At 46.5% G+C, this 23,256-nt stretch overlaps 2 protein-coding genes across 5 annotated transcripts; both read right to left on the reverse strand.

Annotated features, from left to right (window-relative positions):
- Window positions 1-1,800: 1,800 nt before the first annotated feature.
- Window positions 1,801-17,911, reverse strand: CASP2 (caspase 2). Of its 2 annotated transcripts, XM_059396233.1 has the most exons (11): window positions 17,733-17,905; window positions 14,551-14,701; window positions 14,091-14,258; window positions 13,856-13,937; window positions 13,171-13,265; window positions 12,732-12,908; window positions 7,780-7,908; window positions 7,553-7,643; window positions 4,424-4,573; window positions 4,138-4,247; window positions 1,801-4,006 (listed from the first exon to the last, which is right to left on the reverse strand). In XM_059396233.1, exons 1-11 carry the CDS (start codon window positions 17,804-17,806, stop codon window positions 3,875-3,877), a joined length of 1,359 nt encoding a protein of 452 aa, XP_059252216.1. In that variant the 5' UTR covers window positions 17,807-17,905; the 3' UTR covers window positions 1,801-3,874. The 2 variants fall into 2 exon arrangements, with proteins under 2 accessions (XP_059252216.1, XP_059252217.1); XM_059396234.1 differs by lacking the exons at window positions 1,801-4,006; window positions 4,138-4,247; window positions 4,424-4,573 and adding an exon at window positions 7,403-7,467 and having other exon boundaries at window positions 17,733-17,911.
- A 1,016-nt stretch (window positions 17,912-18,927) lies between these two features.
- Window positions 18,928-21,215, reverse strand: TMEM139 (transmembrane protein 139). Of its 3 annotated transcripts, none has more exons than XM_059396237.1 (3): window positions 21,138-21,215; window positions 19,941-20,190; window positions 18,928-19,711 (listed from the first exon to the last, which is right to left on the reverse strand). In XM_059396237.1, exons 2-3 carry the CDS (start codon window positions 20,171-20,173, stop codon window positions 19,327-19,329), a joined length of 618 nt encoding a protein of 205 aa, XP_059252220.1. In that variant the 5' UTR covers window positions 20,174-20,190; window positions 21,138-21,215; the 3' UTR covers window positions 18,928-19,326. The 3 variants fall into 3 exon arrangements, with proteins under 3 accessions (XP_059252220.1, XP_059252219.1, XP_059252221.1); XM_059396236.1 differs by having other exon boundaries at window positions 21,114-21,186; XM_059396238.1 differs by lacking the exon at window positions 21,138-21,215 and adding an exon at window positions 20,682-20,702.
- Between the last annotated feature and the right edge of the window lie 2,041 nt (window positions 21,216-23,256).

Raw genomic sequence — 23,256 nt, forward strand, 5'->3', positions numbered from 1 at the left:
AGTGGGAGAAAATCTTTCTTCCCCAAAAAGTGAGGGGGGGGGGAATCTCATGCTAGGAAGCCCCAAACGCAATACTGTTAGCAAGAAGCATACACTCAAGGTCACATTTTCACATCCTGACCTCAGTTTCTACAGAAAGGCAGTAACTTGGGGGGTTCCGGTAATAGAAGAAAACCCACCAGTGTCTGTCCCGAGAGTAAGCGCGGAGTATGGAGGCGTCACAGAACTGAAACTCACTATGGCAGAGCCTCAAGTGTTTGTAGTGCTAACCCCTGCTAACACCATGTTGCGAGTTTGCCTCATGTTTTTAATCCTCACAGGGACCTTCTGAGGGAGAAGTAATTTTCCTCCTTCTTAGCTAAGGGAAACTGAGGCTCCATGAGCTTAGGTATCTTGGCCAAGGTCTCCAGTATCTCAAGAGGTTTGGGCCAGCTTTCAAAACCTATTTAAGTCTAGAGTTCGTGGCCTTAAAGCTACATTTCTTCCTTTTTTGTGTGTATTTGAAGTCTTTGAAACTCATTTCCTTCTGGAAAAAACAAAACAAAACAAAAAAACGCCTGGGAAAATGACTCGATCGTGGGCCGCAGGGAGGGCAGACTGTGGAGGTGAGAGTGGTCCCTTGCCGTGGCCATCATTGCTGTGCTCCTCCTCTGACCAGACCAGATGCCTGCCCTGCCCGCCCCTCAAATCGGGGCTCCGCTCTCCTGACCCGCGCGTCCTCTTCCCCCTTACAGGAAGCAGGACGGAGGAGAGCAGCAGAGAAGGGCAGCCCCCAGCTCAGGGAGGGGGATAATTTTAGCAGAGAATCCCTGGCAGCGGTAGCAGGGGGGAAGGGAAGAGAGCTATGAAATTCGACCTGATGCTCTCCTTCAAGGGCGGGGTGGGAAGGACACGCGATCCGAGTCAGAAACCAGAGCCTCGCTCTAATTCCCACAAACGTACACTTCCAAAAAGTTTGCTTATGCTGGAAATGGGCACTCCGCTCACTCCTATGGCTCCAGTAGTTTCTTAACCTCTTCGACACTCTGCAGCCCTTCCTCTCCTAAGGACGGCCCGCTTTCCCCCCCGCGGTGCAGCCAAGCAGTGTCAGGGGCTTCTCCCTCCGGACCCGGACCGCTGTGTTCCTCAGCCTGTTCTCCTCCCTCCACGTGCTCATCTGCCTCGGCTCAACTTCATCCCTTTCTGATCTTCCTCCTCCTCCTATATCCCAACCGCTCTCCCCCAGGTCCCACTGATGCTTACTTCCAACATGTTCCTAAAGAATTTTCCATCTCTTTCCATGGCTCACATGCACTTACATACTCGTCTCTCCATGCACATACTTTGGACACACCGCAACCCAAGAATTTACCAACCTACAGAGCCCACTGCTTAGATCTCTTTCCTGCTGCCCTGAGTTCTCTCACAGTCCATGTCCACTCTGGAAAACCTTAAATCCAACTTGGGGCCACAGAGATCCTATAATCCTCACCATTTTGTAATTCCAGCCCAATCTCTTTCTCCAGCCTCTATCCCATAATCTACATAATCCAGAACCAACACTGCTTGCTAATAACTCTCAGGTCTCTTCTGACCCTGAGAAATCCCAGTGTCAGCTATATTCTGGGCAGTTGCCTATGGCCACGACAGCGGAGATGGGCCCCCACCTGTATATGTCACAAAGATCGTGGCAGCAAAGGAAGAAGGGTGTTCAGCTCGGTTTGCCTTGGGAGGTGGTGAGGAGTGCTGTAAAGGGCCAAGAAAATGAGAATATATGAACTTCAGAAGATTATCTGTGGAAAAAGAGATGTCAGGCACACATCAGCAATAAATACGAGCATTTATTTGGCACCTGGAGGCAATATAAAATCCTGGCAGTGGGAAATGGAAAGGTTCTATCACCTAAATACTTCCATATGATACTGATCCAAGAGCAGGACTCAGCAGAAGTGTCCAACACCCCCCCCCCCCCCCGCCGCCCCCGGCTCACCCAACAAGTATTTACTGAGCACCTGAAGTACTACAGGCTGAGCACTGTGCCAGCGATCATGGGAGATGCGGAAGATGGCGTCTGACACATGACAGCTGTCTTCCCGAGCTAGGACTATCAGTGGATAAAACAAAACACCTGGAAAAACCTAGAGTGTAAATACTAAACTGTGTATATTGTTCAAGGGAAATTTTGTCCAGAAGTAGGGTTCTGGTCAGGGTTGCTTTCTTCCTTTACCCAAAAGCATTTATTGAAGACCTACCACGTGCCAGGTGCTGGGTATATACTGGTGAACAAAAGAAACAGAGACAAGATTTCTATCCTCAGGGAGCTTACAGCCTAGTAGGGGTAACAGAAATGACCAAGTGAAGCAAGCAAAAACGTAATTATAAATTGCGCTAAGTGCAATGAAGGAATTCAACAGGATGTAGTAATAAAGAAACATGGAAGATTATTTAGACAGAATGACCCAAGAAGGCCTCCACAAGAAGGTGGCATGTAAGCCAACACTTGTGAGGAACGGAGCTCAGCAGACCCCAGGAAAGTGTGTGATGGTCCAGGGCGGGAAGGACCTCATAATGTTTGAGAAACTGAGGATGGCACGGGACAGTCACTTCGAAGGAAACCAGCCTTTGAGGAGGTTCAAGGGGAAGGCAGGAGCCATACAGGCCGAGGTTAGGAGTTTGGACATTGCTTCAGGTATGACAGAAATCTTAGCAGGGGAGTGAGATGATCAGATTTATATTTAAAAACCCCAAACCAAAATCTGTCATGTAGAGATCTGATTGGAGGGACAAGAGATGTCCCTGAAGAACAGGGAAAGCAGGACACGTGGCACAGATAAAGAAGGTTTCTAGGGGACACAGCATGTACAGCCAACAGCCTAAAATGGAGGCCTGGGAGAAGGGAAAACGGGCCATAGAAAATCAAAGGGGATTTAATACTGAAACAGAAAGCAGGAACAAGCTACCACATTCTATCTGTGAGCAGCCAAATGATCCACTTAGAGCAGTATGTTAGACAGATTTGGCGGCAGCAGTAAACAGGATGAGGAAAAGGTGAAAGGGGAGAAACAGGAAGTAGGGAGATAACAACTAGGATGCTTTATAAAAAAATGGACATTTCAGAGGAAGCAAAAGATAAGGTGACAGGTTCGAGTATGAGGAAGTACACCACCCTTATCTGCCTCTGCTAACACTCGCTGCTGAGGTTCATCTCAGTAACCAAGCTCAGAAAGAGAATCTCTGATTAAGAAAACTCTGGAACTTCCCTGAGCAAAGATCAAGGAGTTCCAGGTACCAGGGATCCTCAGTAGGATTCCTTGAGCCCAAAGAAGCCAACTGTGGAGCGGAGAACGCCGGCCTTCCACTGGCTGGCCTTGCGGTCCCGACCACACACGCGGAAGCAACGTGCCGCCAGTCCTGTCTGCCCTTTTGAGGCAAAATGAAAAATGCCTACTTGGAATCAGAACGCTTTCCAAACTCTCAGTCTGGGATAAATGCGGTGGAAATATGAAAGAAAAAAGAAAGACAGGGGATGGTCTCCGAAACGTCTTAGCTAACGTAATAAAAGCAATCACCAAAGTGCTGTCTACCAAAGACCTGGGGCGGGAAGTGAACACAAACCATGGGGAAACCCACATGTCCTCTCCCCATAAAGACACTGTGCTCTTAATATCATCCGCCAGGCTCCTCTACTGCAGCTGCCCGTCCGGCCAGAGTCCGCTCTACAGGGAGGGAGCTGCCACAGGAGGGGCTGGCCCGTGGCCCTGCGCACGCAGGCGGAGAGGGCAGGGGTGCTCCGCGAGCCCCGCAGATTCCCAGTCCCTGAGGGGGAAGAGACACCGCACACCAGAAGAGGACATGTCCCATCAGGCCTCCACGCAGCAGGGCGGTGGGCACGGCGTCACGTGGGAGGGTGGCCCGGGAACAGGTAGAGGGGGCGGCACAGGGTGCTACAGTACTCGGACATCTCCTTGCAGCGGTGGAACTCCGTGCCAGGGGCGTAGCCCTCACGCTCCTTGATGAGCGCGTTCACCTGCGGAGACAGAAACCCACCGTGGCCCCGTCTGAGCCTGTCGGCAGCAGGGGCAGGCTAGAGACGATGACAGACAGGGCGAGGCAGGAGGGCAGAACCTGAGCAGACAGAGCCGGACGGAGATGACTGACCTTCACGAGCATGTCGGCCACATGCATGTCACAAGCCCGCTCGGAGAACACCTGGGTGAGGGCCTCGATATACCAGGAGCCCCGTTTGGTGTTGCGCATGGCGGCAGTCCCTGCAACAAGGAGGGTGCCACCCACGGCGTGAAGGTCCCAGGACAGCTTACACGGCTGGATGTCCCGAACTGGACTTCCCTGGCATCCTGGACCCTCCCCACTCAGAGAGCCTGGGGGCAAATGTTCCCGACTCTGGGAGCACAGCACGGGACTTCCCTCTGGGCGCTCCGAATACCTCTGAGGCAGGCATAGCCACAGATCATGTCTGAGCGCGTGGGCAGTCGGGCCTTCAGCATCTCCTCTTTGCTGGCGTCGCTCTCCTCGCACTCAGAGGATCCCGTGTGATTCTTTCCGTCTCGCTGGTCCACCCCACGGTCTGTTTCATCTGTAGCAAAGGCAGACAGAATGGACAAAGACGTTACTTCCTCCCGTGGCTCCTGAGCCTGCCACAGGCAAGCCAGAGTTCCCTGTCACCTTGACTGGGAAGAGCCATTTCCAGCTGCTGCCTCCAATCTCCGGCTGATGAATTAAAAAAAAAATCATCATTACTCCCATTCCTGCCCAGCTTCATCCACTCTGCGCAAGACGGAAATTGCCAATCAAACACTCCTTGTGATCAGAACTAAAAATCCTATGTCTATATTTGTTCAATTAGCAATACACCTGGAAGTCACAGTGCTTTTTATGACAATACATAATTAAGTGCTGACAAAACAGTTTTATATATAAACAGGAAAACCAAGTTAATAAGTGGATAATATTATTACTACATGCACGATGTATGAAAATCACTTCAAATCTATGTATCAATAAAAAAAAATTTTAAAAACCCCGAACGTGATCACTTTCTAAATCTTTTGGTATTTTTAGGTTACTTACTCCTTATTAATTTCATAAGTCAAATTGTGGCAGGCATCCAAGATTTAAGAGAAATTTGTAAAAGGAAAAACTTAAAAATTGGGATAATTTGATTATTTTCTTCTATATGATTGAAAAAGAACACTTACTAAATTTTAGCAATTTTCAACATACCTGGACTACATGTCCAACCTCCTGACCCAGGCCTTACCTATGCCCAGACATACTCTTTTTTGGAGGTTGCTGTTTTATTTTGGAGGTCGGTAGGATACAGTCAAGAGGAAAAAGAGACAGGGAACACACACAGCTCAACACACCAAAAATAAGAAAGCGAAGCCTTTTACAGTATTCCTACGCCAGGCAACACTTGAGAGCCCAAAAGGCAAGTGAAGCTTGAAGAATTACGGGGAATTGACCAAAATTTGCTGATCCCAGAAAAAGTTATTGAGCAACTGCCACGTGTCAGGCACTATTTTGCATTAAGGCCCAGGATCTAAAGATTCCTGCCCTTACAGACCTCACACTCTAGTTTAGGAGCCAGGCAGCTGCAGAAAGGAGAGTAATTTTAGAGACATCAGTTCTAGTAACTAATAAGTACGACAGTAGACAGGGGAGTTCAAATCTTCCAAGGTCAGCTCTTGAAGGATTTCATTTTAGAGAGAAGATTCAGATTACCCCAGGAAAGAGCAATTCTCCCTATCCAGATCTGACACTGTATATATATCTCTGAATATAGTAAGAGAAAATGATCATAAATGTCTTTAATTCATTTTATTTTGCCAGTAATACCTCCTGAAGGCAATAGGCCAATCTAAATGTGTCCCTCAAGGAAAAGGAAACTTTCTTTCTTGGCTTTGAGGTTCAGATCCATTAATCAATAAATGTTATTGCTTCTCCCAGTAACACAAATCCCATCTATTTTCTGTGTGACTGCTACAATTTTTGAGAAGATTAATTTTCATCCCTTTGTTCAATATTTATTAAGTGCTACCATGTATCAGACAGTGCCCTGGGTCTGTGCATCCAGCCGGTGAATAAACAGTAAGTTCCTGCCCTCACAAACTCTTTCCTCACTATATCCCTCCATGTCCTTTCAGTCTTGGTGTGCTTGTCATCTTGTATCCCTGTCTCCTCTGAAAGGCCCTATTGACTACTCCACACCTATGCAGATTTTATCCTTCTGGGTCCAAATTAAGCCATACCACATTAAAATACTTATGAAAGGTCTTCAAACTAAGCCGGCTTAAAACAATCTATTCCTTACTGCTTATTCCTTCATATGCATGGCCTGTATGTAACTAATTCTCCCCTTGCTTGAGGCCTCCGAATCATTCTCAAGCTACTTCGTGTATACTTGCATTATCTTTTTCGTAACTGGAAGGCTCTTTCAAGAGACACATTTTCTTTCTCTTTTTTCCTTTTTTTTAGATAGTAGCAGTCTCCTGAGAGACCACACATTTTCTTCTGCTTTTCTGATAGTAACTTAGTCATGTTGTACGACCATAATAAATTATATTCTTTGGTGATATCAGAAAGATAATGTTAACCATTTATATTTGTTGACTACATGAGAGATAAGAATTATTTGAATGTTAGGACAAAGTGCTCTTTAAACCAAACTATAAGCCCCTTGAGGGCACGGACCATGCCGTAACAGTCACAGCTCGGCCTCTTCTATGGATTGACTATGAGCCAGATGCAAAATAAGCCCTTCATACATATTATTCCATTCAGTTATCTCAGCAACATTATGAAGTAGGTCTGATTACTAGCTACAGTTTATATGGAGAAAATTAAGGTGGAGGGCCATCAAAGAACTTCTCTAACTTGATATAGCTAAAAATGGTCAGAGCTTTTAAATATTACGGTTTCCCGCTAGGAGAAGAAGTATGCCGGCATGTCTTCGGCGCACAGCCTCGGTGCCCCGGCTCTTCGCGGTTAGGAGACTGCACGCGAGAAAGAAGAGGGATGGAAGCAGCTCAAGGCTGAGTGAGAGCCACGGCCTGGCCTGGGGCCTCTGTACTCCCGGGCTGCGCACTACAGGGATGAAGCAGAGAAGCGGCCACGACGGAGCGTGGATGAGGAGAGAAGGAGGAAGAGGCCGGAGAACAGAGGACGGGTACGAAGGGATAGAGAGAGAACGCAGAGACAGACAGAAGCTCCTCAACTGCAGTGGGGAACAAAACCGAGCACAGCAGAGTTAACAGCACAGGAGAAGTGAGAGTTCTCCGGGAAGAAGGCAAAGGCACGGATAAAGAGAGCCCTGAGGAGAGGAGATGGTGGTGCACAGAGAGCTGACCAACCTGAGAGCCATGGGCTGCCCAAGGCCCAGCACACCCCATGCATTGGGAGACACTTACAGAGCAAGAGAGGCGGTGGCAGCAGTGAACAGAAGGAGGTGCCCAAGGGATCCAATAGCACCTGAGAGGAGCAAACAGGAGAGTGAGAGCTGGTGGGAGGCTGCCCAGGAGCCACCACCCAGGTGCTGACCTGCCAGGGCACTCACCTCCACGGCAGGCCTGGATGAAGAACATTTTCGGTTTGTTCTGTAGGTTTGGGCAGCTGGCGTTGTCAAAGAGCCGAAAAACCTCTTGAAGCTGCCAGAAAGACAGAAAAGAGAAGAGAGGTTAAGTAAACTGCAGGCCTTTCTGAGTCCTCCAGGTACTGAGAGGCAGGTGGGCAGGAGGGGAAGGCATCGAGCATGAACAGCTGTCGCCACAGGATGACACACACCTGAAGCAGTTTGCCATCCACACCGTAGATGCCTCCCTCCACACCGTGAGAGAGAAGCGCCACAATGCAGGAGTCGGTGACACGGTGGGCAGGTAACTGGGCAAAGTTCTGAAGTTTCTCTTGCATTTCCTGGAGGAAAAACACATTTTAGTGTTGTTCACTGCAGTCAGCACCAACAGAATCCTTCTTTGGATTCTAACCCTAAGCTGTTTATTACTGTGGTCAATGAAAAGAAAAGTCAGACACCCTAGGAAAGGCTAAAAAAAGGCTGTGGACTCATCAGAAAGATGCATGACTTCAGATACAGAATTTTCTGAATATTATCTCACAAAATCCAGACTCACTGAGATATGTCAAGAGTTCTTGGACTAAACCAAGACACTTATAAAGCTAATTAAGTGCTAGATAACTCTCTCCACTCCCCAATCATCAATCTGATCCCTTTCTTAGAGCAAAGGCTCTCTCTATAAACATAAATGGCACAAGGCGGACCACCAGGTGAGCTATGAATGAGTAAAACACCTATCCAGCCATAAGGAAATAAATTGTTCTGACAAAGGGCTAATGGAATCATGATAATAGAGAATGGCAGTACTTCCACGCAGTTTTCGGCCCGAGATTTTATGTTCCCCGGGGACGTGACAGTGTCTGGGTAAAATGCTCCATGCACGGAAGAGCACACCGTCTGGAGAATTCTGCACAGGACCATGGCCACATACATGGGCTACAGGAGCAGAAAGACTTGGGTTTGAGCCCTGGGTTCACAAACTGAAACGAGTTCAGTTTTTTGGCCCCTCAAATCTCTAATACTCATTTTGTAAGAAGATAATTAAGAGTAAATGTTCTCCAATTTCATAAAGACTAAATGAAATACTATGTAGAAAGGATTTATAACAATGTCTGGCACATACTGCATTATTCTGCCATTCCGCCCTTCTTATAACGTACATATCTAACACGGAGTAGCAATGTTATCTTTTCAGAGAACCTACTACTGGTCCATCTTTAGTCCAAACTAAGACTCTTGTTTACGGTGTACCAGGTTGCCATACACGAGTATCACTCTGCCTTAAGCAACTGGCCCATCCAACGGAAAGTTGCACCAAATAGTAAATAACCCAATACAAACTGTTAAACCTATGCCTCCTCTACAACTCAAGAAGTCTGAGTGGTCTCTCCTATTTGAGACCCGAAGAGAGAAAACAAGTTCATTTTACTATGAATTTTAGTGAACTATAATGAGTACAATGATAGCAAACTAGGGAGGATAGTTGCAGCATCACCTTACTTAATAGTTACCAGGCACAGCTCCCCATAAAAAGCACACTCTATAATACATCGCAGTAGTTCTGGAAACTTGCAAGAAATGCAAAATTTTGGGTCGCAGCAAACTGTTTTAATACGCCCTCCAGGTGACTTTGACATGCTGAAGTCTGAGAACTACTGGTCTGTGTGGAATACTTCTGTTTGCAGGTTAACAGAGACAATTGTATAGAAGACTTGGAAGTCTGTAACTAAACTGGAAATGAAGAAGAAATTGGCTTGATTGAAAAGTATGTACATTTTCTGGGTCAAGAGAAGCCAATCATAATATTGGAAATCTTAAGATAATAAAAAGATGTCCAAACTCATTTATTTCAGGAATATATAATCTCAAGAGACTGCAGAAGCATGAATGTTCTGGAGTTGACCATAATAGAATTCTCATTTGTAAAGATTTCATTTATTTATTTGGAATCTTAACACAGAGTAGTTGATGCTAATTTTGCTGGAAGGCAGCAATAAAAACGTATGTTTGGCACCTACTCATGAGCATTTTGAACTTCAGTGAGACTCTTAGATCAGTAAACAGAGGACAACAAAGCCCAAGAAAGAACACACGTCCTCAGTAATTGAATTTAACAGTACTCAACTGGTAACCGGGCGTTATTTATTTGGGGGGAAGTTTTCCAAAAGTAGCACAGCTTAAAACAGAATCTCTAGATTTATTTCTGATAAAATTATAGCACTTCTAAAAATAGCAAGGTTCTTCACTCTTGCCTGTGTTTTTGACTGGAGGTTGGGGGGACACAAGGGAATAAACTATAAACCCTCTGAGATGATATGCAAAATTTTATGGCTAGCTGCATTCTCCAGGGATGGCCCCTAGTGTACCCTTACAGTTTCAAGGCAGTCTGTAACCCATATGCAAGTTAAAAATCGATACCACATGGTAAAAGGAAATTTGCCACTTTAAAATGTATCTCATTTCCTAGCACAGGATAAACTGTAATTCTAGAACTAGAAACCTCAGGAGGGAGGCATGGTGACAGAAGACTTTGATGACAAAGAGAAAAACTGAAAACCCACACAAGCGGTGAGAATACTAGTGCACTGTCCAGCACTGTCAAGTGAAGAGGGTTAGCTAAGACTATACTTAAATGCAATTATTTCTGAAGTCAAAAGGTATAATGGGGGGCGGAGGATCTTAATTTTTTTGGTTCTCTTTGGCTCATCAAATAATCAGATGATAAAAGAGTTGAATCTCTCTCTCTCTTTTTTTTTTTAAAGAGTTGAGTCTCTTGAGAAGTCATATTATGAAGAAAGTACTCTGTGCAGATGCCCAAAGAACCAAATTATCATACCCATTGTAACTACTTGGTTGTAATTGTATCTCAGCATTTGACTGGCCACTGTTGGAAACCGACTTTGCAATGTCCTCCTCACATTTCTGAATCTCCAAAGCTGAGGACGAGGCTGCAAAGGGAGGGTTATATCCCAAGATTCAGTCCTATGCTTTCTGCTTGTTACTCTACTCTCCTCAAAGATCTCATACTCTCATCACTTAAAGTATTTCTTCTACACACGTAATGCCCAAACTACATTTTTGGTACTGACATCTCTTGAGAACCCTCAATTCCTTACTTAATTTTTCTGTCTTCTTCCATATGCAATCATTTAACTACCAAGCTCTTATAGTACAATCATGCCATTGTGCTATTTTCCATACATATTATTTCCCTCTTGTTCCATTGTTTTGTCCAGGCTCCCAACATCTTGTATTGGCATTATATCAACTCCACACTGGATTCCCTGCCACTGGTCTCTACTTCTTTCTTTTCAATGGTGCCTTGAATCATCACTGTGAATGTATCACCTTTCTGTTAAAAGAATTACTAATGTTTTTCTCTTACTCTCTTTTTTTTCAAAAATATTTTATTTACTTGACAGAGAAAGACAGCTAGAGAGAGAACACAAGTAGAGGGAGAGGAAGAGTGAGAAGCAAGGCTCCTCGCAGAGCAGGGAGCCCGATTCAGGGCTTGATCCCAGGATCCTGGGATCATGACCTGAGCCAAAGGCAGACGCGTAACGACTGAGCCACCCAGGTGCCCCTACTGTTTTTCTAAAACATGGAAGTTCAAGGTCATGGCATTCAGATCCTTATCTTATTCTTGGCACTCCTTTGTCCTAGACATTTGGTTTACCCATTAGGTCCCTAACATCACACACACATTTCCTATCCGTAGGCCATTCTCTCTGCCTAGGACCCATTCATCACTCCTCTGTGCTTGAGTAGCTTCTTTCAAGTCCTGCTCAAGTCTCACACCCTCCATTTATCCTTCTGACCACATCTACCCAGGTGGATTGTTTCATTCTCTTAACTGCTGTAGAATGCACTGTCTACTCTTGCTTGGTCCTTCAGAATATAAGGGTAAGTACTTCTGCTTTTGCTGATGTCAAGACTCCCTCATCTAACTGAGGTCCTATGAATTTAAGATTCACATTTAAAAACATTTTTAGTATAGCAAGCAGAGTCCCCCCACCAGTATAAAGTACTCAAAATTAATTAATTTTTAAAGTAACCTCTATGTCCAACATGGGGCTTGAACTCACAACCCAAGATCAAGAGTCACATGCTCTTACACAATCATTCCCATGAAAGATAGCTAAGATACAGAATTAAAAACCACAGACAACGCTGAAGACAAAACAGATTCTCTACCTCAACAAATCAAAGTGAATGTCCTAGAAACTTTGATTTTACCACTGACACTCCCAAAGGCAAGTTTAGGAAAGTGCTATTATTCTGGAATCAAAATAAAGAATTAGGGGTGGGGATGGATGGGTGAGACAGGTGATGGGGATTTGGGAGTAATGTACGGAAGCGTTGAATTACTGTACTATATACATGAAACTGTTTTAACACTGTATGTTAACTAACTGGAATTAAAATTAAAACTTTAAAAAAGAGAAAAGGATAGAAATGGAAAAAAGATGAATAATTAGTATCTATTTACTAATAAGGCTACTATCAATTTCAGAACAGAAATACCTAAAGGTAACTAAATCAGCAGTATAGCTCAGTAATTAAGGGTTAACAGGGAATAATGAAAATGCTTGTGATTTGCAGGAATCCAGTTTAGAAGTAATCTCCCCTAAGATCTGTCTTGCGGTCACACAACTGGTAAGAGTAAGGAATTTCCCCATATTCATTCATTAAACCGCCATGGACAGTTCTAGCAAACTTTCATTTGCAAGAATGTCATCTGCTGAAGTAATAATAACTGATCAATAACTGGGCTTGTAAGCGACAATGTCAAACCAAGGAGTAAATGTCCTGTATTGTCCCAGCTTATAAATATCTTTCCTGACTAGTTGGGTGAATCTCAGGGTCTCCTCACATGCCGAGTGACTAGGAATTGAGTCTCTGGTATATGAGAGTAACAACCCAATCTGGGACCAGTATTACCCAGGGAGAGCACAGTGACTCTGAGAAGCTAACACTGAAGCAGCTCGCTGGCCCTAATTCTTTTTTTTTTTTTTAAACTAGGTTGCAAGGTAGGACAGGAGAGAACGAGTAAAAAGGGAGGGAGAAGAAAGTAACCAAGTAAGACCTATCCAGCAGGCAGAGGGGCAGAGGATGTGTCTGGCCCCAGTGTTGCTCAGCTCTCTACTGTACACATTACATGTACCTGCGCAGTCTGGTCAAGTAGGACATGGACTTTGTAGCCTAAGAGCTTGAAGAGGGTGACCAGAGTGCTGTGGTCCACATCGCCTCCAGAGCGAAATTCCAGGTCTTTCTCTCCAGTGAAGTGCACATTGCTCAGCACCAGTGCCAGTCCACGAGGCTGAGACTGTAACCTATAGGCCTGGGGGAAAGGGGAGCCAATTAGAGCTTCTTATGGATAGAAACCATTTCCCCAACTAAATGAGACATTTCAAGTAAACAAAGCCATCATATTCTTGTTAACCCCACCAAGTCAATATAGAGAAATGCTCAGAGAAGATAACCAATCAGTATGGACTTTCTGACTAACAAAGCAGGAAGGGGTATATGTGTAAACTAAGTTCAGGTGCCCAGGAAGGGTGTCTCATTTCCCAACTTTTCTTCTTGCATTTTGTAGGACTCACCAGCTGGTAGTGTGTTTGATAAAACTCGGGAGTGCAAGGCTTCACCTGAAGGCAGGGAGGACCATCTCCGTGGTCTAGGGAGTGCTCCACAGTATCTGTGGCACAGAGAGCCGAAAAACTGGTGTACCATCTGTGTGTCAATCCCGGGACTTCATTCTAACCTAAGGCTCCCTGCTGAACTGGGGTTTGACAAATTACTGGTCTTGCTCATTCCCCTACGTTAGAAGCTCCATGAGGCCAAGACCCCGTCTGCTTTTGCTCACCACTGGGTCCTCTGCATTGAGCCCAATCACAGTAGGTGCTTAACCCACTGAATGACTGCATGGGCTATCTGATAAAAGCCTTGTTCTAATCACTAGGATACTCAGTCAGCAGGCTAATGGCCCATAATGCGACAGCTCATCCTAAAGGAGCAGCTTCAAGGAGCCAGGCCAGTCATGGGCTGGAGTTTCCTACTTGGACCGGTTGCTCTAAGGACCAAATGCCAGAAGAAAAAAATCATCTGTGACAGAGCGGAAGCAAGGCCCAGCCAATCCCCTAACTAAACTCTGCTGCTAGTCCCTAACAAATTTGCAAAGAAGACTGTTCCCAGTATGAATGAAAACAGGTATCATGCTAGGGCAAAGTCAGATATCAGTCAAGAAAAAAGTCAATCTGTGGGATGTGTCATCTCATTGATTCTCACCTGGAGACAGGCGGAGCTGCTTGTGAGGGGGACAGGACTCACACATCGGGAAGGGGAGACTCAAGTCGTAGTCACAGCTCAACTGTAAGAAATGAGGACCCACCATGCCAGGACTTAGGGAGATGGTGCAGTTTGAACAAAACCATAACCTAGCCTACCCCACCTTGTCTCAAAAATTCCTTTCCCACCAAACTAACCCTTCTCAACACACCACCACATGTCTAGGGCTCCATACCGGCGGGCGTGCATGCTGAAGACCAGAGAGGGTTGTCAGCAAGAGATCCTCCAGGTGACCCTGCTTGGTCTCCCTCAGGGCCACACAGAAGGCATCAAAAGCGTGAGGACCCCTCTTGGGCAGCAAGTTGAGAAGTTCCACATTTTGGCTGAAACTGCCCACTTTGCCCTAAGATCAAAGAATACAACATAAAATCATATTTACATATACAGCTGTAATTCTGTTTCTTCAGATGACCTTCCTAGTAATTTCAAGAACCCTTTTACAGAAGAAATGTATGTATGGGGGCAGTCTTTCCTATTATTTTAAAATTATGTATCTTTTCTGAAAAGGCGTTAGGGTAGAAGGGCGTTTTCATTTCCTTAATAAGGTTCTATATCCTTGCCACACTTCACAGTGTTCTGCTGCCCCTACTACGACCAGTTTACTAATTTGGCGTTTCTCTTTTGCTTCCCAATACCTGAATGTGCTCCCTCATTTCCAAGGTGATGATGTCCCTCTCCAGGAGGTGTTCTAACAGTTCACTCAGCAACAGCTGTTTGGCTAGCACCACTCGGTTCTTTTTCAGTGCTTCCTGATGGTCAGGATGCATGCCACACACTCCCAATATCCTGCGGATAAAAGGCAGAGGGAAAGGCCATCAAGTAGAAGATCTGACACAGAAGAGTAGAATGGAAAAGGAGTGGGTAGGAAGAACAAAAAGAAGGGGACTTATGATAACCAATATTAGGCATATTTTATTGAATCTGGTTAAAATCAAAGTAGTATTAAGCAGTAACACACTAATCATGAAGAAATAATGTATAATTTTTTATGGAGTATGTTGCACTGAGACCATCTTCTGAGGTGAGGGAAATATCTAGGGGAGGGAAATATCTACCTTGACAAAAATACACACAAAAGAAGGACTACTCCTCTGTCGGACAGACCAATTTTAACTAAGAGATTATTCCAGGCCGTTGAAAAAAAGTGGTTCCGAGAAAGGGGGGGGGGGGGGGGGGGGGTAAGGGGGAGCAGCCGCCTCTGGGAGTGACAGTTCGGACAAGAAGGCTCAGGGTCCCAAAGGTGGTGGCCATATAGCAAAGGTCAGACACATTCTGTGTGAGGAACATGAGAAAATCAAGCAGGCCATGGCAAAGTTAAAGTCTGGAATAACTTTCAATGAAGTGGCCACACATTATAGTGAAGATAAAGCCAGGCAGGGGTGCGACCTGGGCTGGATGACCAGAGGTTCCACGGTGGGACTATTTCAAGAAGCAGCATTTGCCCTGCCTGTAAGAGGGCTGGTTAAGCCTGTGTTTACAGACCCTCCGGTTAAGACAAAATTTGGGTATCATACTATAATGGTGAAAAGAGAAAATAAAATTGTATGAAAGACTGAAAAAAAAAAAGAGAGAGATTATCCCAGAAAACCTGTCATATTATTTACCTAGGCTGCTAAAAATAATATGAGTTAAGATGATCCTGGGTAAGGAATAAAATAATTTGATACAATGGCAAAAGCTCAAGCCAATGGCTGGCTTTAATAGGAAATAAATGAGACAGGCTGACACATACACATTACTCTCCAGCCCACTTGTACCAATTATACCTGTGGTCTTTAGACTTAGTTCCTGTGACAAAATGACATGAGAAATGGTCAGAATCCTGTAATTAAGAACTGAGAAAGTAGCAAGTATGACAGAAAGTCACAGGAGATAAACATCCATGACAGACACAATGAACATAACCTGAGATCACCTGAAAGAGTTAAAGCATAAAGGTTAAGTTGTTTTGGTAATTTATTAGGGGTGTCTTTATTTCAAGGATTCTTTGGTTTTCTAATTGGTTTAAAAATACAATCAGCTTCTGTTTATGAATTTAAAAAATTCCATTTCCAACACACTATCATCTCTGTGCCTAGTTTATATAAATGCACAGCTCCCCAGCCTGCCTAGTTAGTTTCTGAAAACATGACCACAGTAAGGGCCTGAAGGCAGTGGGAAAGGGATGAGATAACATCTACAGTTCGTAAGTTAAAAACTACTTAAAAATGCATATGGCTTTCAAAGATGTTAAAATATGTATGTGTGGGGGGAAACGGGCATCTCAGAAATTACTTAGCTACCATGCATTTATAGGATGTACTTGGCTTGACTCCAGGTTAGAGATTTATTGAGGAGGGAAAAGACGGAGTCCTGAAACTGCTAAGAGAGATCCAACAAGGTGGCATGTGGGATCCTGAGTCAGAGAAGTTATCAAACATTCCCAAGGCTGGAAGCAGCTAACTAGGGTTAAATCTGGGATTTGGGACAATGATGTCTGAAATTCTATTTTAACTTCAGGTTTCTAGTCTATAGAAATACCCCTGTCACCCCAAACCTTCGGTAGAAACCTGCTACGATACATCTAGAGAAATTAAAAAAAAAAAAAAATTAAGAATCACCTTAAAAAACACCAAAGCAGTAACAATGACAGGATATATGAAACTCTGGTAACAATGTTATTAGGCCACCAATTGGATGCTGGTTATTTCCTCAGGATACGGATCATTGGTGAGGCAGGTCTACTCAAGTTTCTTCTCTTAATTTACCAGGAGTGTTTTCTCCTTAAAACTTTCTCCGCCCTTGGTTTCCTGGATACTATTCTCTCCAGCTCCTCTCTCTGCCTTCCTGAGATCTTTAACTGTCCCTTAAATGCTGACATTCCATTAGGAACCCCCCTCAAAGAGCCTGTCCCTATTCACTCTCATCCATACACAGGATTCACCGACTGACTCCCAGTTCTTGACTCCTTCAAGTTCTGGACTTAAAATTTCAGTCAGAAACTCATTAAGTTTAATCTGAAGTCATTATCCATTCTCCACACACCTGCTCTTCCCTGCACTCCACTTTAGGGTGGAAGTCTCAAATATGGACTTTTCCCAAAGTAACCATGATCACCCAGAACTTCAGGGCACAACTGGAAGGGGAGGAAGGAGAGGAGAAAAGGACACAAAAGGAATTCTTAAGTCTTGATTCTGTCTTTCTGCAGGTTCTGGCTCCCAAAGTCCTGAACTGGTCCTCTGGGTCTGGACCGCGAGTCATTAAAATGTTATCCAGGGTGATGCCTGCCATGAAATCAAACCAACTGGGGCCGAGGCGGAGACACACTTCGGAGTCTCGGAACCACCTTGTCCTTTCAGAGTACTCAAACCCCAATGCCCGTGTCGACCGCATTGAAAACCGGATCGTTACACCCAAAGCAGTACGTGTCATGCTATACTCAATCCAAGTCAAATGCACATCGGGCAGAACCCCGAGGTTTGCAGGTCTCGTCCGTTTTTAAGGGGACAGAGTAAAGTTTGTCATAAAAGAATAAGGGGAAAGAAAGGATGGAGAATCTTTAAGAGAAGCCGAGATGTGGCAGAACTGGAGAGCTCCTCCTGTTCAGAGCCCCCGTGGGTTGGACAAAGCAGGCTGGGGCGGTCGGCTCACGAGGGACAAGGCCGACGGGAGGCCGCCGCTCGCGCGCCCCTCGGGGGCTCAACCCGGCCTCCCACCCTAGGCAGCAAGGGCGGACACGGCCGCTTCCAGGGATGCCAAGGGCCGGGGACGCCGGGGCCATGATCCGCACTCCCCTCCCTGGCCCCACGAAGGACCTCTGCGACCCTCCCTCACTCACCGGCGCCCTCTGTCAGCGGCCATAAGCGCCTTTCGCTGGAGGGCAGGCCGAGAGCCCGTGCTCGGCGCCGCCATTTACCGCTTTTCCCGGGCTGTGCGCGAACCGCCCACAATCCAAACAAGCCGAAAGCCCTGGCGCCCTCTGCATCCCTCCCCCGTCCGGCAGCGCACACTGCGCCTGCGCATTGCTTCTCCTAGCTCCACCCCTACGCGAGGCCTGCCTCGCCCCTCCCGCCGCCGGTGCGCGCGCAGGCACGGAGCTCTCGCGCTGGACGTGCCGTCCAATGGGATGAGAGAGCGCACTTGGCGGAAAGGGAAGGGGCGGGGGTAACGCGGAGACGCTCCGTCCTACGCGGAAATGCGATTGGTCGTTGGTTCCCGCGGAAATCACGGCTGGCTCTCCGGCACCTCCCACCTTGCTTCACCCGCCTACTGGAAGCACGTTACCGAGATGGGTTTGGTCTGACTTTTGATTTTATTGAAGTTGAACTATTAGGGCCAGGGTAAGGAGGAGATGGAGAGCCCTAGAAGGCGTTGTTAGATGCCGCACAGTGGGCGAGTGACGAAGTGGGGAGCGCACCCCTGAGGCAGCTCCCAGGGGCGAACACCTACATCGCAGCCACAGCCCGATTCCAGAGAATCTGGTGTTCTGGTGGGATCCGAGGAAGCCGGACCGGGGGCTGGGCTTAAAACCCTGTGGTCAGAGCGCAGGGGTGAGGCTTAACGGTTAGACACCGTGCGGGTGGCTCCAGCTTCACAGGTGATTCGAGAGGGAACCTTAGATCCTCCGCCACCCCTCGCCAAGCGCCTGTTTTCTCCCTTCTCAGCCTCCTCCACTCATCTCAGAGTCGGAAGCCCCTCCGCCTGGGGCAATTTACTCCACTGCTTCCCGTTAGCAGGCACTAGAGAGTGCTCTCCGGCCCCTGGGCAGAGGCTGTCTCCGCTTTGCTTATCCAGGAGGCTGGGCACGCTTGGTCACACTCGGCCCGCACTGCCTGTAGACACAACTATTCCACCACTCTGTCCCTAGGACGTCTCCCACCCCTGTCCAGCAATTGTCCAAGGTAAAGACAGAGATTTGTGGGTGACCTTGTATTTGAAAATACAATAGGATTTGGGATCAGAAGAGTCGAGTTTAAATAATTGTTATGCTGTTCACTAGCAGTGTGCCCTGTGCAAGTTCTTAAACTTCACTGTCCCTTGGAACCCTCATTTTTCCCAATAAGGGTATTGACATCTCATGGCTGGAAAGCCTAACTGAGCTGGTAGAGAGAAGCACCCAGAAAAGAAACAACAAAGTTGTCACTCAGATGTTTCTTTTCTTCCTTCTCCAGATTCTCTGGATCACTCCTCTCACCCTCCATTTAACTCTGGAAATACCGGATACGGGGTAGGTCACTGAACATTACCTGAATACTCAAATTGTGCCACACACATGCCCCCTGGAAAAGGCTTATGGTAACCTGACTCCGCTCTGTGTTCATTTCCCCACGCAGAAACACAGTTCCTGACACAAAGCAGGAACTGGAAAAATGTTGGTTCAAATGCATGAATGGGTCTGGTGCAGAGATGATAATATATCGTGGGAAAGTCTTTTAGGGGGGTGTCCAGTTGTTTTCAAAGAAAACATCATCATCATCCGGTTGATCAAAGCTGACATCATAGGCGGGGGGTGGAGTAAGAGGCTCCAACGTGGGGTGCACCCCCAAACTCTGCAGATCAGGAGCAGTGGACATGACCCGGGGTCCCCGAAGTCGGAGGCTGACTGGAACTCTTCCAGTCACAGACCCCTCTGAGCCCACTCGCCTTCCTAGTCTGGCTCTGTCGGGGCCGTCTGGATGGCTGGGCTGTCCTTCCTCAAGTCCTGGAGGGATTACAACACTGCTGTAGGGGGGTGGTTGATCCAGCTGCTGGGGGTGGCATTGTGATTCCAGCACCACAGCTTCTTCGTAGGTTGGCACCTCAAAGGCTTCATTGTCGCTGAGGGAGAAGAAACAAGTCACTGGTGACCTCCTGAAAGGAGTCCTTTTCCCCTTTACTATCTTCTATTGGCAAAAGACCCACCCACCCCTGACCCCACCCACTCCCTCATAGATAAAATTAACAGGAAAGCAGAGCTGTAGGTCTGAGAGATTAGAGGGACACGGGGGTGGGGGGGTGGGAAGAGTCCATCATGTATTCCTAGAATTCCACCCACCCCTTAACTCACCGTGCATTGCCCGAGGCCCCTGGGTTCTCCGTCTGCATTGATCGGAATCCCCATTCCAGAGAACAGGCCACGAGGCAGACAAACAAAAAGAAGCCACCCAAGGCGAGAAAGAAATAAGCAACGGGGGTGATGTCTGGCTGTATGCCCAGCAAAGTGAGCCCCAGGAGGAAGGAGGCACAGCACAGGAAGAGAAGCGGCTTCTCCAGTCTCCCCCACAACTGGCTTGGCACCATCGCCCCTCCCCAGGCTCCTGAAAAAAGACAGTATGTCTAAACCAGCAGTTGGCAGTTGACAGGAGTCTGCCGCATCAGATTCCAAAGTAACCACATTAGACACCTTTAGGTTTTAGGTTCTTCAATCTCAAATCAAATGGCCCAAATATATGATCTTCAAGGTTCCCTTCAGTTTTGTAATTCTAGGATCACACTGCTGTGTGATCTAGGATCACACATGATATCAGCATGTGTGGAGTAGCCAGGAAATAACCCCAGCAGCCTTCATGGCCCTGCCTTTCTAACTTCTTCCTTCTCTGCATTGTCTCTTCCAGCCCTATCTTTCTACACCACCCAAGACCCAGGGCCTTGCCTGGGGCCTCAGTGCTCAACAGCATTGGAATCCAGGTGATGAGGCAGGCCCTGCCTTTTCTCTGTAATTGCTCTGCGTTGGACCTCCACCCTACCCACCCTCATCTTCCCAGTTAGACACTGTTGGAGAGGGAATCTGGGGAGAAATAGCACTTACTCTGTCTGACCCCATCTTCCCATTTCTTCCACTCAGCCCATGCTCTGGTTGACGGGGAGAAAGTACACACGGATACAACAAAGGGACACAACTATGAGATTCTTAACACAAAGGCCTACGGCAATGGACACAGGCCCAGATAACCCCTGATCTCTCCATATCTGCCAGGGTATCCCATCCTCTATGGACCTTAACTCAGGAAGCTCAGATTTCAAGTTTCCTGCCTGTAGTTACCGCAAGGGGTAGGAAGCTGGTGGGGAGAAGCCTTTTCCCTCTGCAACACAGCAGCAACGCCTAGGCAGTTGTACCTCAAAACCAACCCATTAGGAATTCCCTGAACTCTGCATAGCAAGAAGCCACAGACTCTAGGTAGGGGCCAGATCCCCTGCTTTAACCCTAACCCCAATCCCATGGCCTTCCAACCCTTCTCACCGGTGTTAGGAATTCCTCCCTCACCTGTCCAGACCGACTCCGCAGAAAGTAGGTTGTAGGGGAGCGGGAGGGCGGGGGTGGAGCCCAGTGGCTCCACCCACTTTTCTGTTCCAATCCCTCAGTTCACGCGCAGGCTTCCTCCTCCCCTTTCTGTTCACAACTGACTTGTTATTGCCGAACCTTGATTTCTTTTCTTTCTTTTATTTTTTTAAACACCGTCCACCCTCTTTTTAATGAGAGTGCTCCTGCGTCCCCGCCCTCACCCCAATGATCTTTGTACTCAGGACCAGAGTTGTATTCAGTTTCCTCTTCTCAATGCTTACTGCATTGTGAGTAGTTTGTCTTGTATTTAGTTAATATGTTTTATGCCTAGAGCAGAGGCCACGGTTTATTTAATCTCTAGATCACATAGTGCTTTGCATGATTTGCTGTGGGCATGGAATGGCTTGTCGTGCTTTAGCTGCCAAAGTACCATTTCTTTGAACTTGTTTTCTGCAGACCTGTTAGACGTTTTTGTGTTTGCTTCTTGGCCCAGTTATCTCTTGATTCTTCAAAAGCCATGCCCATAGTGGTACCTAATGTGGAGGCTGTCTCCAGTGTATCCACAGCATTCCTTCCTACCCCTGTTCAAACCTCTAGCTGTTTATATAGTAACTTTCTGTTTATGTACCTTTCTTCCACTGTGAGCTTTTCAAAGTGTGTAATTGTTTCAATAAATGCTGACTCCCTGCAACTGACTTGGTAGGTGCTCACTGAACAGTAGAATGCTCTATTCGAAGGCTGCCATCTTGCCTGGCCTCACCACCCCCTGGAGATCCAGTACCCACTCTTAAAAAAAAAAAAAAGTTTTATTTATTTATTTGAGAGAGAGAGCGAGAGCGAACATGAGCAGGGGGCAGGGGCAGAGGGAAAAGCAGGCTTCCCACTGAGCAGGGAGCCCCACATGGGACTTGATCCCAGAATCCTGGGATCCCAGAACTCTGGGACCAAAGGCAAGACACTCAACCAACTGAGCCACTTGGGCATCCCTATGACCACTCTTTTAAGGGGAATCATGGTAATAAGTCTAGGTGATGCAGGTACTTGGAAGGTGTAGAGGATGGGCATACTTTATTCTTGAGAGTCAGAGAAGGACACAAGGCTGGGTTCCAGGGCTTCAGAGTATTACTATTGGACAAACCAATGGGAGTAGGAGATAATGGGGCACAAATCTAATCCCAAGGACAGTTGTGGGGGCATAGCCAGGGCTGATGCTTCAGAGGATGTGTGGAGTGTGTGAGTGTGTGTGTGAGAGAGAAACAGAGACATACCGAGTGGGAGAGGAAGGGAGAGAGGAAGGGAGGGAGGGAAAGAAGGATGAGGGTGCCTGGAATGGTGCAGGTGTGTCTAGTGGTGGAATGTCAATGATGATTCTTTGGCCAGAAAGAGGATAGGGAAGAGATGTAAGAGGAAGGCTGTGGTAGTCCAGATGAGCTGTATCCCTATAGGAAGTGGGAATGGAGAGTAGGGGGAGAGCTGGTGGTTGTTTTGTTTACATGAATTTCCTTACTGTTCATCTCCTATAAGGAAAGTATGCCTGGGATCAGAAGGATTTGCATCTGGGGAGTCTGGCTGGTTTAGTTGGTACAGCAGGCAACTCTTGATCTCAGGGCCATGAGTTTGAGCCCCATGGTGGATGTAGAGATTATTTTAAAATAAAATCTTAAAAAAAAGAAGGATTTATATCTACAGTTAATATATTAATAGAAGGAAATTGGTCAGGAGTCATTGGTATGTATGACAAGTAAGAGGGCTTTGTTAAGAAGTGCGTCTGGATAGCAAGATGGGGGGCGTGTAGACTGAGAAGCAAGGGAGTCAAAGAGGGGGCTGAATGTCTACAGTGTGAAAGGATTTGCAGTTGGGAGAATGAGATCTTTGTAGCATACGGCTCTTGGTTGTCAGGAGCCTACACTAGAGAGACTTGCTAGTTAAGAACCAGTTCCAAGTCAGGAAGGCTGGACTGTGCCTTCAATATATTCTCTATCATGATAATTTTAAATAGATTTTCTAAAAATTCCATTTTTTTATATTGTTACTTTTTGAGAGAAAGAGAGGAGGGGCAAAGGGAGAGAGAATCCTTAAGCAGACTCCCTGCTGAATATGG

This window comes from Mustela nigripes, chromosome 4, assembly GCF_022355385.1.
Source record: "Mustela nigripes isolate SB6536 chromosome 4, MUSNIG.SB6536, whole genome shotgun sequence".
Lineage (NCBI taxonomy): Eukaryota > Metazoa > Chordata > Mammalia > Carnivora > Mustelidae > Mustela > Mustela nigripes.